The sequence below is a fragment of the Hemicordylus capensis genome, chromosome 11, assembly GCF_027244095.1.
Source record: "Hemicordylus capensis ecotype Gifberg chromosome 11, rHemCap1.1.pri, whole genome shotgun sequence".
In the NCBI taxonomy this organism is placed as follows: Eukaryota; Metazoa; Chordata; class Lepidosauria; order Squamata; family Cordylidae; genus Hemicordylus; species Hemicordylus capensis.
The window spans coordinates 1,810,533-1,824,575 of record NC_069667.1 but is presented as its reverse complement, the minus strand read 5'-3'; the positions used below and the strand labels follow the sequence as shown (position 1 = coordinate 1,824,575).

The following is a 14,043-nucleotide window of genomic DNA, read 5'->3' as shown; positions in this document are numbered from 1 at the left end:
ACAGCTGAGGCTGTGCACCATCCTGGGGTGTGACACATCCACAGCAAAGCAGGTGTCTTGTAAATAATAAAAGACTCTCGGCTGAGAGAAGATTACCTCCAAGAGTCATTCCTGCTTCATAGCATTTTCGCAGGCGACACGAAGGGCAGTTTTTCCTTCGGAATTTGTCAATGGTGCAGTCATTCCGGCTGGCACAGAGGTATTTCTGTTTACCTGAAAACAGTAAAGAGAAAGATGTGAAAAGGTAACACCAGACATCTTCATCAACAGATCAAAGCTATGAAGCAGAGCAGAAGTCTCAGGGCTATTTTGCTGAGAGAGTGCACACACTTTGCTAATAATGGTAATAAAGATGATAGTAGTAGTAAATATCCATGTAGTTATGCCAACTAAAGCAAAATCTTGTGTCTTGTAAACATTATGCACATCAAGCAAACTTGCATATATCTATTTTGTATTTAATTTTTGCTTCTGTGAGTCACTGGGAGAGGCAGAGAGGTATACACCACCCTGGCCACTGGGAAGAAATCCAGACAAGTCCCCACTCTGGCTTCTGAAAGTTCACCAGGCTTTGCCCCACACCTGTTCAGAACTACTCAGCTCAAGGGCTAGAAACATAGCTAGGACTCAGGGTGAAGATCCATGTTGGTGCTTGCACAGGACAACAGTGGACAACACAGCCCTTCCCATCTTCAGACAATGGAGAAACCTGGACACCAGGAATCAACCTTCAGAGTCCTGCAGAGGCAGGCTCTGGCAATCGCGACCAGTGAGCTGTTGCAGACAGTTGCTAAGGCAGATGTGGGCCAGACTCCGCTGCCACCTGGAGGATTTACAGACGAGGCTTCTACCCCGAATCTCCTTCAGAAGAGTGTGTGTGTGTTCACACACACTCTGAAGTCCCTTCGAGATCCTTACTCCGAAGTCCCTTTGAGATCCTCGGACCCACTCCACACACACAAATCGAGTTTTGTCTTGCGAATTCTAGCTTATCTCGATGTATCTCTGGGTTTTTTAAATGCTGGTTTTAAGCTACTTGTTCTGAAAATGCTGGAGCAAACAGGGAGAGGCACTGAGGTAGAATCATTAGCATGATAAGAGGGATCTTCTCTTTAGATATGCAGATATAGCTCTTTAGTAATCTCTCTCTCTCCCCCGCCCCCCATTGGCTAGAAGGAAAACACAGAGGCATGGTATGTGAACTTGCAAAAACAAAACCCAAGAGCAGGGGGGTGCTTCCCTCAAGCCCAACGCAGCATGGAGCCAGGTGCAAATAACTCCCTGCCTCAAGCTGTGTGAGTGGTAGAGGCCCCCTTGTCCCCCCACACCCTTCCTAACTCCAACGAGCTGCTGCTCCAGAGAGAGAGAAAAGAAATTGCCAGGGGATATTCAGTCGTGGTCTCTGTGAAGCTCTTTGGCCCAGCAGCTGTTCCAGGGAGCTCAACGCAGAACTTCACTGCTCTGGAAGATGCAGTTGCTTCATCTCAGTTACCCATAATCCAGCACAACCAGCCTCCCCAGAAAGGGGAGTTGTGGATGCTGAAGGAAACTTAGGAGAGCCAAGGAGCCAGTCAGTCTTTGCTGCTAGCAATGAGGCCGGCAAACTAAACCTTAAGCTTATTTGTCCTGCATCCTCCTCTAGTCCCAGTGTTTATGCTCTCTTGGGACAAACCTTCCCTCTGCAATGATATGCTAATACTAATTAATAATGATAATTAATAGTTATTGTTATTACACAGTCCAGTGATGATAAGTTTTACATAAAGCAAAAATGGGGAAAAGGCTTATAAGCAAAGTAAGAGAAGACACACAAGATGGGCCAACATGCCTTTGCCAGAGACAGGTGGATGCTTCTATCTGCTGCCTCAACTTTACCACATCAAGATGTTGGGCGATTAATATAAACAACCCTAGAGATTCATCCCCACCCACTTTGCTGCAACCCATAGTTGCTCACACCCTGGCATCCTCAAACGCAGATGCATCCAATCACAAATGAAGGAAACCTGTTCTGAGCTTAGTTGGGGCTGATATTAATAAAGGCTCGGTGCAGGCATGCAGTGGAAGGAATCCAACCCGCAGGAAGACTCTATTATTGGAGTCAAGAATTTCACTGGAACAACTCTGCACCCCCAAATGCTTTGCAATTCCTCCCTCTTCCACTTTATTTGGCCACTGGTGAGCCCTGCCAGTTCCCCCCTCCCAGACAAATCCTCCCCTTGTGAAATGCAGAAGGCACCAGAAGCAGGGAGAACTTGCTGGAGATAGAAGAGACCTTGAAAGGCCCCCTCAAAAGACCTAGATACGCCTTTTGTGCACATGTGCAGTGTTCCCTCTAACAGAGATTCCCAGATGTTGTTGACTACAACTCCCAGAATCCCCAAGCAACAGCCACTGCAGCTGGGGATTCTGGGAGTTGTAGTCAACAACATCTGGGAATCCCTGTTAGAGGGAACACTGCATGAATGCATGGAGCTAGTAGTTTCTTCTGTCTCCCTTGAGACCTAAAAACTCCTTTGAGCATGGGAGCCGAAGTTTCCTCTGTCTCCCAGTTGTATTGGTAGGCACAGAAAAACGACAAGCCCCATGCACCCCAGCAGGGAACTAAGCATGCACAGGAGCATCCAGGCCTTCAGGACACACCCTTCTCCTGGAGGGAAGCAGATGAGGCCACTCAGAGATCACCAGCCCCTCGACTGGATCCATGGCCCCATGTTTGCAAGCCCAAAGGAGAGGGCAGCCTTGAGGCAGCCTGTGGGGCCACTCTGAGCAGATGAATCGGCCACAACGCTCAAAACTAGAAATATAACAGGTGAAGCATCAGTGCCGGGTTTCCGACAGGGGAGTGGAGCAGGGCCCGCTCTACCACGGACCCCCAGCCCCCAATTCCAGCAATCACATCCACACCGTGCTTCCAAGAGGGGCTCCTTGCAGGCTGCTACCACCCGGCTGTATCCCAGGCAACAGTTTATCCCTCAGCGAGAGACCCCACTCTGCTGCCTTTGCCCTCCTCTGAGCCTCCTGGCATTACCCAACTGTCCTCTTTGTTTGACAGGGTTGGCCTCCATCAGCAAAGCACATCAACAACAACCTGTAATCAAGGCCTTGTATAAAAAGTCATTAGAAGTCTTTTCTCTCCTAATAAAGCTCTCCCTTCTCTCAGGACGCATGGTGTGACGCTGCGGCACAGGCCTGATAAAACAACCATACATTAAAAAACACAAACCAACTTTGTAATTGCCCTTATTAGAACCTGGTTATAACACTCAAGACCCTTGGCTGCCAAGAAAAGCACATAATGGTGCTTGAGTGCATTAATGTGATATTTCACCAAGTTCTTTTAACATAACCAGCTCTCAGCAGCTCCTCTCTTATACCTCCCCCCCCCCACTGACGACTTCTCTTGTTCTTTCCCATTATCAGCTTTAAGGGCCCTTGTTTGGTTTGGGGAGGGGAGGGGAAGGGGGGGAGAGAGAACAGGAGAGGCCAGTCATGCAAACTCTCTTGGCACTCCAGCCGTGGAGGAAGGATAGATGGATACCTTCAAAGGCACAGCAGGGGCCGAGAGAGTGATTTGGCCTCCTGGGTTATGCTGCAGGAGAGGAAGGTGTCAAATCAGCTCCCTTGAGGATGCAAGAAATCATCGCCTCTTGGATGAGTGAGCCCCAGTTCCCTCCACGGCGGCATTCTGCCTCTCACCATGGGCAGGCAGATGGACAGTAAACAGACACACATTCAGCGCCTACTCCAGTGGCCAAGGCATCGTTGTCAGCAACATCTGGACCACCCTCGCGGCCATCTCGCCCTCTTTCCTTCCACCTGCTTTTTGTTCTCCAGTTCCTCAGGTCAAGAGCAGCTGGAGTGGGCTCAGAAGTTTCCATCCCCACCTGCCAGAAGTGGCTTCCTGAGTGATGCCTTGGAAGCATGCCTGCACACCATTGCTAGCTCTCACTCCTTCAGTCACTGGCTGCCGCCCTCTTTTCCTCTCGCGAATCCATAGACTAAACTACAGTATCTCTGCACCAGCAGCAGCCTGAAATCTTAGAAGTCTAATCCACTGCCTCTCCAAGAGAATGAAAAATGCAGGGAGAAAGCCCAGCAGATAAAGACTCAAGACACACAAGGTCATTCCAGGATTACTATTATCAGAGGTTTTGTTCTAAGGCTCAACAGAGCCTGAAATCAATTCTTTTGATTCAGACCAACCAATAAGATTCACTCATGGTTTCCCTTTCCCCTCTTCTTCTCTTTCCTAACTGGTCGTCTCCTCTGCCATTTCCCACTTGCCACGGTTTCCAGAGGTCAGGGATTTTCAAACTCTCATGTTATTGGACTACAGCCCCTATCATGCCCCACTGCTTCGCCCTCCTCCCTGGGCTTGTGCTCACAGAGCTCCCCTCAGTCCAGGGGGAGGAGGAGGAGGAGGAGGAGGAGGAAGGAAGGAAGGAAGGAAGGAAGGAAGGAAGGAATTTCCTGCCCTGGCCCATCTCTTTCCTTTCCAGCCTTCTCCATCCAGCCTCCCCAACATCCTCAATCTTGCTTTCCTGTCCTCTGTTGCCTCCTTGGCTATGTGGGGCCAGCATATGGAAACTGGATAATGCAACTCCCGCCCAACCTCAACACTGAAGTCTGGGAAAGCCAGAGGTCAACAGTGGCCATCCCAAGGCCAGGGCTGTATGTGGCTCTACCAAAATCTGGACAAGAGTGGCTTTTCTGTGTTGTTTCCAAAAAAGAGTCTCAGCTGGTGCTGGAAGTCCGGCAGATAAAAGCTGCCATTTAATGGCACCATGGGGAAATGGCCTGACTAGCAAGCCAGAGGTTGCCAGTTTGAATCCCCGCTGGTATGTTTCCCAGACTATCAGAGACTCCTATATCGGGCAGCTGCGATATAGGAAGATGCTGAAAGGCCTCATCTCACACTGCACGGGAGGAGGCAATGATCAACCCCTCCTGTATTCTTCCCAAGACAACCACAGGGCTCTGTGGGCACCAGGAGTCGACACCAACTTGACAACACACTTATTTCACAATTCTGGTCACCACATCTAAAAAAGGACATCGTAGAACTGGAAAAGGTGCAGAAGAGGGCAACCAAGATTATCAGGGGCCTAGAGCACCTTTCTTATGAAGCAAGGCTACAACACCTAGGTCATTTTAGTTTAGAAAAAGGAGACATGAGAGAGGTCTATAAAATCATGCATGGTGTGGGACAAAGTGGATAGAGAGAAATTCTTCTCCCTCTCACATCACACTAGAACCAGGGGTCATCCCACGAAACTGATTGCCGGGAAATCTAGGACCAACAAACGGAATTACTTTTTCACACAATGCATAATCAACTTGTGGAATTCTCTGCCACAAGATGTGATGACAGCTAACAACCTGGATGGCTTGAAGAGGGGTTTGGATAACTTCATGGAGGAAAGGTCTATCAACGGCTACTAGTCGGAGGGCTACAGGCCACCTCCAGCCTCAGAGGCAGGATACCTCTGAGTACCAGTTGCAGGGGAGCAACAGCAGGAGAGAAGGTATGCCCCTTTCAGCTCCTGCCTGTGGGCTTCTCAGTGGCATCTGGTGTGTGCCACTGTGTGAAACAGGGAATCATGTAGGTTTCAGCATCCCCATAACTGCACTTGCGGGGCACTGGGGTGGCCCAGAGCAAGTGGTGGTGTAGTGAGCAGAGGGTACCAGCCACCCCCACGGGTTTCTAACCCATGGGGTACAGGGTTCTGTTGTTTCTGAGGTGTTCTGAGTGTAGATTCTCTGGTAGCAAATGAGAGTGGATTCATGGTTTGTATTGAAAATCTAATTTGCTACCAGAGAATCTACACTCAGAACACCTCAGAAACAACAGAACCCTATACTCCATGGGTTAGAAACCCATGGGGGTGATTGGCACCCTCTGTTCACTACACTGACACTCGCTCTGGGCTTCCCCAGCACCCCTCCCCCAAGTGCAGTTATGGGGCTGCTGAAACCTCCATTATACCTTATGGGGAAAAACCTTAAAGATGCGTAAACTTCAGCCCTCTGCCCAAATCCATTGAAAAAATTCTGGTAGCTTCCTTGCCCCCCTTGGGCACTACCACCAACCCCACACCACTCTAGGCCACCCTTTTCCTCCCAACGTGAAGCAATACACCTCCATTATATCTTATGGGGGAAAACCTTGAAGACATGTAAACTTCAACAATTCACCAAAAATCAGCCCTTTGCCCAATCCCTCTGTAATTTGGGTGGTAACCTCCACCCATTAGGCACTACCACGCCACCCCACTCTTTTGGCCCTGGGACCTGAAATTCAAGTCAATGTCAGATCGGACCTTTTTGCACTGAAGTCAATGGGAGGCAAAAAGGCGGGAAATTCAAATAGATGTCAGAACTCAAAATGGAGGAGGAAGAAGATGCACATTATCAGCCACAAAATGGAGGGCTGAAACTATAAATAATTCGGAGCCGAAACAGGGGTGATTCGTTTTGGCTCAAAAATATTTTGGGAGGGCAAGAGGGTGATTTGTTTCAGCAACGAATCACTTGAAACGGGTCGTTTCGGGTACAGATCGTTCTATACCCGAAACGTTTTGCACATCTCTAGTTTGCTTTTTTGTGTTGCTTTGTCAATACATCCAAGCAGTGTTCCCTCTAACAGGAATTCCCAGATGCAGTTGACTACAACTCCCATAATCCCCAGCCAAAAGCCATTGCAGCTGGGGATGCTGGGAGTTGTAGTCAACAAAATCAGGGAATCTCTGTTAGAGGGAACACAGCACCCAAGTGCACTGGCAATGTGGAGAGGGGGAAACAGACACAACATTCTAACAGCTGGTGCAAAACGATGCATGCACGCTCTTTTGTTAGGCTATAAAAAATGGAACCATGGAAGATTCCCAACTCACCAGTTCTAATTTGGAAAGAGAACTGGGCAATTTGGAACTCTAAAACCCAGGAGTAAATTTGGATGAAATGAATTTGGGAAGCATCTGGTGAACATTTGCAGGATTCCTGCCATGAGCACTGGACAGAAACAGTTTGCCATTTGGAAACATCATCGCAGAGATCAAAAATTCACTTGATCCACGTGGAGGCCATGTGTTGCACTCTGTAAGCCTTGTTTTGATGTTAGGACCACCGAGGGAATGAGAGGAGGCTTAAATGCATGGAAAGTAAAAATACTTCATCATAACTCTTCATCCATTATTACTGATTCATTCTAAGCACTTTAAAACAAAGCCGGCGAGCACTCAACCCGCCATCCTTTAAAATACACAGAATGGCAAAAAGTTTTTATTTAATCTTGAGGGTTTTTCGCCCCCTCTTCTCTGCCTGTTTGTAAAACCTCTCAATGGCTTGATGACAAACTTTAATTTCTGGAGGATTTAGTCTTTTTCCATTTGGCAGACAATAAACTATCGCTGTCTTCCCCACATAAAAAGCCACAACAAGTACACAGATCAATTTTCTCCCCTTGTTGGTGCTGCTGCATCAACAAAGATCTAGAGAAGAGCATACTTTAGTTTAATGGCCATCATCAGAAAAGGATACAAACATCTGCTTTAAAAAACCACATATCTATTAATTATGGACAGAGGAACAATACAACAGAGGATACGAAAACTGCCCATATATGTGAAGCCAGATCATTGTCTGTTTAGGTCAAGACTGTCTCCCCTGACTGACTGTGGCTTTCTAAGGTTGCAGGCAGGATACTGCTTAAGCAAAGGAAAAGCCCTTAAGGTTGTACACGTAACTGCCTGGGATCCAAATCTGTAGACGGTTAGTTGTAGTGGGGGGTTGGCAGAGAAGGCTCTGCACACACTTCCACTGTATGCAACAGTAGCAGAAAGCTGAGCCATAGTTCCAACTGCGTGGAAGTAACTAGGCTGCTCAAATCAAACAGCAATAGTGCCAAGGGTAGCCATGTTTCCCGGCAGGCACTCTGCCTGGGCAGCAGCCCTAAAAGATGACAGTCTGCTCTGAGAAGCTGCTGGAGCAACATTCTGCTCATGCTGAGTCATTATCCAGCTCCTGTGATCCTGCTCAACTATAGCAGAGGTGCTGCTGGCTCCCTGCACTCGGAGCTGTCCAAGGTCAGTGGTGCTCCAGCATCCCTAACCCCAGCTTAGACCAGCACACGATACAGTCACGTGTGAAACAGACTTTTGGCCCACCACAGATGTGCGCCCTCAACTGCCTGCCTTTCCCATATACCACCTTGTGAAAAGGTGATCCCCTGCTAACTGAGCAAAGAGGCACCTTTTCAAAGTGGTGATTCTCTTGTATTTAGCAGGGGGAGACCAGCTGGCCCTCTCTGTCTCCAGCACAGCATCCATCCAATGGCTGCTGCTGGTGTCTATCTTACATTTATTTTTTTAGATTTTGAGCCCTTGGGGGATGGGGAGCTTATCTATCCCTCCCTCCCACTTTGGGAACTTTGGTTGAAAAGCAGTATATAAATATTGGCTGTATTCATATTCACCATATTCGTTCTGGAAAGGGTTGTCTGTTTTTCTAAACAGGGTTCTAAAAGCGAGTCCGACATTGCAAATGGAATCTTTTTGCAAAATGCATTTGATTCGCCTAATCCAATTTAATCCAATCCTGTAAGTGTCCTAATCTCCTTAGCACTACGACATTAAGCAAAGGAGGAAGTTGTTGCTATTCATAATGGCATTTACAGAAGAGGCTGAAGGTTCCTATGTACGGTTGAATAAATGGAGCACTATACCAAGAGTCGTAATTACTTGGCCACGTTAACAGTGATGAATGAAACTCCTCTGCCTTTGAGTCCTGAATGGAATTCAGTTGTCTTGTAGAACTATGTGGGGACACACAGCCAGCCTCTCTCTCCCAACCACCTCTTGTTCCAGCCTTTCCCAACTAGCAGAGTTTAACCCTTCACACCCCAACAGGTGGACAGGCTGTGAAAAGCCCAAGGCAGAGTGATGGGTTCTGGCGGTCCCTCTTTCCTGGCAAGAGTCCCAGATCTGGGGCAGCTGAGCCTAGTCAATTATCATCCCCACTTTGCCACCATGTGGTGAAACAGGGGGCATAACTTTAAAAACGGCACTGCTGCAATGTGCTAGAATTGTATTCATTCATTCAAAACTTTTCACCTCACCTTCCCCACACTTAGAGAAGTGCCGGAAGGGTCTAAAGTTAAACCAATTACAGCAGAACAGAAATGGTCAAGAAGTCATAAAAGCACTGAAATAAGACATTAAAAGGGGCAAAGTAATGCTGGAGAGAGCAAAAAAACATAAGGTGTGTTTTCCTTCTTTCTGAGGCTCGGCTACAGCACCTGGGGCTCTTTACTTTGGAAAAGAGGCAACTAAGGGAAGACATGATCGAGGTGCATAAAATTATGCATGGAGTGGAGAGGGTGGGCAGAGAGACATTCTTCTCCCTCTCTCACAACTCTAGAACCAGGGGTCATCCCATGAAATTGAAGATCGGGCAATTTAGGACTGACAAGAGGAAGTACTTTTTCACACAGCACATAAGTAATCTATGGAATTCCCTGCCATGGGATGTACTGATGGCCACCAGCCTGGATGGCTTTAAAAGGGGCTGAGACAAATAAATGGAGGACAGGTCTATCAATGGCTACTAGTCTGGTGGCTATAGGCCGCCTCCAGCCTCAGAAGCACAATGCCTCTGAATCCCAGTTGCAGGGGAGCAACAGCAGGAGAGATGGCATGCCCTCCCTTCTTGCCTGTGGGCTTCTCAGAGGCATCTGGTGGGCCACTGTGGGAAACAGGATGCTGGACAAGAGAGGCCTTCTTGGGCCTGATCTGTCAGGTTCTTATACTATAAGGTGTGGGATTTAAAAGGCTCACTGGGACACAAATATTTTCAAACGGTGATAAAGAATGCCTCCAAATGGGGCCAAAATGGACCTAGCAGCAAGTCCCGGACACGGGACGTGCCTCTCATGCACCATCAGCAAGCTTCATAGCTCAGTGAATGGAGGGAGATGCAGGAGGGTCCTACCAGATGCACACGGCCATGCTTATGGCTTCAGCTCCCCCGGCTCGCTCCCTGCATTTAAAGTCTCCAAGCAAATGGAGAATGGAGGCAGGAATGAGAGAGTACAAGAATCAATGAAGGAACAAGAGAAGGGAAACCAAGCAAAAAAACAACAACAAAACACCCCACACACCCCAACACCCAAGCAAAAAGCCCAACAGTCAGTCCAGAGGGGAGCAGAAGCCTGTGTGTGTGTCTCTTGGCAAAGAGCAACAGCATTTGTATCATGTAAATAAGGAATGTTATGAAGGACCTTGAACTTGACCCTTGAACATGAAATTGAAAGAGGGCAAGCCATCCGAGAGATGAAGCAAGTCAAATCCTTTCCAGAGCTGAGAGTCAGAAAGTTTGTTTCAGCGCTTGGCTGGAGCCCAATGGCCTGTCTTGACTGAGCCCCACGCAGTCTCATGTCAAGCGGGAATGGAGTCAAGTTATATTTGCAAGCCTCCGAGCTTCAAAAAGGGAGACGGAGATTCTCAGGCAGCTGTATTGTAACGTTTGCTTTTGCACGGGGCAGCAGTAGAACCCCAGAAGGCTCACAGCCCATCTCCCATCATCATTGCTCAACCACCAGCAGTGTAGAATGAAAAGGGTTTTAAAGAACATCTCCCACCCCCTGGGGAAACAAAGGCACAGACGCCTGACCTTGCAAAAAGACACTTGTGGACTTTTCCTGAACTGAAGAAGGGAGAGTACTACTGCAGCCTGCTGAAAGGAACACAAAATGCACATTTGGCAACAGGATAACGAGAGACCCCCAAAGACCCCACCCTCAAAACCCACCACAGTATTTCTGTCCTACATAGTGGGGGCACCTCCAGAGAAGAAGCAAGGAAGTCTGATCCTTCCCCTTTGCCATCCTGTGCTGGGTGTGTGGACTCCAGCCAAGACCTGAGATGCAGCTTGGCCACACCCTCCCCTCCCCTCCAGCAGACATTATTGCGTGCACACACACACACACACACACACACACACACACACACACACACACACACACCCCGTCCAGGTTAGAGAGCGATTTTTGCCCATTTCCAAACCATCAGCAGGCATGTTAGAAGTTACAAAATTGGAAAGAGCAATGTTATCACCAGCATTTCCCCAGCTTTTGTGAAATGCTTGCAAATAAGTAACCTGTGGTATATTTTATGCTTTAATAAGTAATGTATGCAATCAGCAAAAAGTCTTGTGTGCCTAATAAGGTGATAGACAAATGAGAACTCACATTCTCCTTCTTTCTAATTCAAAACTTCTTCAGATTTCAGCTTTAGAGTCTTGCTAATGTTAAGGAAATACTATTATTATTATTATATTCAACTTGCCAAATTTAACATTTTTACTCTGTTCACACCACCTAATGGTGCAGCAGGGAAATGACTTGATTATCAAGCCAGAGGTTGCTGGTTCGAATTCCCACTGGTATGATTTCCAGACTATGGGAAACACCTATATCGGGCAGCAGCAATACAGGAAGATGCTGAAAGGGAGATGGCAATGGTCAACCCCTCCTGTATTCTACCAAAGATAACCACAGGGCTCTGTGGGCACCAGGAGTCGACACCAACTTGACAGCACACTTTACCTTTAAGGTTGACTCCTTAAAATCCCTAAATGCAATGGCTGACATCCAGACAAAGTTACTCACCATTACTACCCAGGAGTAATTTAGTCTGCATGTCAGCTGGTCCCAACTAGAACTGCTGAGAAAAGCTGGAGACTCTGAATTCCAAATATTTGCAATGGAGTCCAGACAAGGAGAACTCTCCCCCCCCCCGCCCCCCGCCATAAACATGTCAGCTGTGGGCTGCACTATGGGAGGAACTGCCGAGCACCTCCTTGGCGCTGGCCTCTTGCCCAATATTCCACAAAGCAACCCAATTATCACTATTACTCCAATCATGGCTCATTAGCTGACATCACAATCAACCTCGGGAACAAGCGAAGCAGGGAAAGGGGAAGCCAGCTTCAAACTCTGTCTCAAACAAAGAACAGAGCAAACAGCAGCAATTATCCCACTGAGGCTGTCGCCACAATTTATCAATGAATCCGACACAGCCACATCCTCCGCGAGGCAAATTGCTCTCGGATGCAAGCTGCAATATTATCAAACTCTATCAACAGGCATCCTCGGTTCAGGGAGGGAGACGTCTCGAGGCTCCATGCCAAACGCCAAAACAGATCCATAAGAGAGGAGGGGGAGTTCTGCCCCATGGGCACTGCAGGCCTGTCAAGGGGGTTGGCACTGAGGAAGGGCTTGGCCATGTGCAGTTCAAGAAGAAGAAGGTGGCTGGAGAGAATTTAGCTAGAGGTAGTTGGGAGAGCTGGTTGGTCCCCTCTGCTATGCATGGTCCACTAGGGTGGGAGACCCCCCCATGGGAGTGTGGCCAGACATTCCAGTGCAGGAGCTTCTGCTTGGCATGCAGAAGGTTCCAGGTTCGCTCCTGGGCTTCTCCAGGTAGGACTGGGATGGACAGATAGATAAGTTGACTATGGTCTTGTAGACCAGCAGAGTGCCACCTAATGACTCGGCGGAGAAATGCTTGCCTATCAAGCAAGAGGTTGCTGGTTCGAATCCCCACTGGTACACCTATATTGGGTAGCAGTGATAGAGGAAGATGCTGAAAGGCCTCATCTCATACTGTGAGAGAGGAGGCAATGGCAAACCCTTCCTGTATTCTACCAAGGAAAACCACAGGGCTCTGCGGTTGCCAGGATCCGGAACTGACTTGAAGGCACACTTCCAACCAGCAGAGGTAGGGCTGGGAAAGAATGCTGCCCGAAACAGCCTCAGAGAAGCCACTGCCAGTCCGTGTAAGACAATACTGAGCTAGATGGACCAAGGGTCAGACTCGGTATAAGGCAGGTTCCTATGTGCCTAAGTGGTTAGAGAGAATTAGAATTCCGGGTTATGCAATGAAACTGACAGACAGGAGATTCAGGACGGACAAAAGGAAGGACCTTCACACTACGTATACTTAATGTATGGAACCTGCTGGAGTCATGGCCACTGGTTTAGATGCTTTAGACACAGAAAGAGGCCTTTTCTCTTCCAGGAACCTGGCTGTCACTGGTTGTTAGCCATGATGGCTACAGAGAACCTACAGGTGAAAAGGCAGTCTACCTCTGAATATCAGCATCTGGAGAGCCGCAATGGGGCGGGGCGTGTTTGGAGATTTCCTTTGGAGGCATCCGACTGGCCATGGTGGAAAGGTGGACACTGCTTTAGTCAGACCTTTGGGTCTAACATGAACCTTCTGGAACTGCAAATCAGCCCCTTAAAGCGTCCTCCCAAGAATGAGAGAAGCCTCCGGTGTGGTTAGGAAAGAGTGACTTTTCTCTCTGCAGTCATCCAGAGGCTGCCGCAGTGCACTTCACAAATCACGCCCTGGTGCTGCAATCCCACTTCTTCAAAGTAAGGATTCTGCACAGCCCTCCACAGATGGGACGGGACCGTGCTTTGGCCAAAGTATGAAAAATCTGGGATCTGCCACAAGCAAAGAGCAACACATTCTTTCCTTCAAAGAAGAGGACACTTATAATTCAGCCTCAAAAGGGAGCTGCAACTGCTACCCACTCAAAGCCTGACCTTAGGGGTTCTCAAACCTGGGCCCCCAGATGTGGTTGGCCTTTGGCCACTGGGGCCGAGGATGGTGGGACGGGGAGCTGAAGTCCAGCCACATCTGGCTCGAGAAGGCCTGCCTCACGTAGTGGCTGGCATCTCCCTACCACTGCATGTGCGCAAAGAGCACTGCCTGAGCAGGACTGGAAGCATTCGCCCAGGAAAATGCTTCATGCACCACTACAAAAAGGGACAAACGGTGGCACCATTTCTGCTGAAAGGGCTGTAATTTACAGGAGCTGAAGTCAAGTGAGCGGAAAAAGAATTAACCTCCCCCGCTCTTCAGATGGAATACCCATAGACTGTCATTTGCTGGTTTGTTCAGGAAGACTTGTAAAGACTTCACCAGGCTGAGCAACTGATCCAGCAGCTGACAAGGAGTGTGACTGAGGATGGTCAGA

General features: G+C 48.4%; 1 protein-coding gene across 2 annotated transcripts in view; it reads right to left on the bottom strand.

Annotated features, from left to right (window-relative positions):
- Positions 1-14,043, bottom strand: part of AR (androgen receptor) — a 157,144-nt gene that overhangs the window by 61,992 nt on the left and 81,109 nt on the right. For both annotated transcript variants that reach the window (XM_053273665.1, XM_053273666.1), the window contains exon 3: positions 97-213. In XM_053273665.1, the coding sequence (XP_053129640.1) occupies positions 97-213 (117 nt within the window). The remainder of the gene's footprint in view (positions 1-96; positions 214-14,043) is intronic.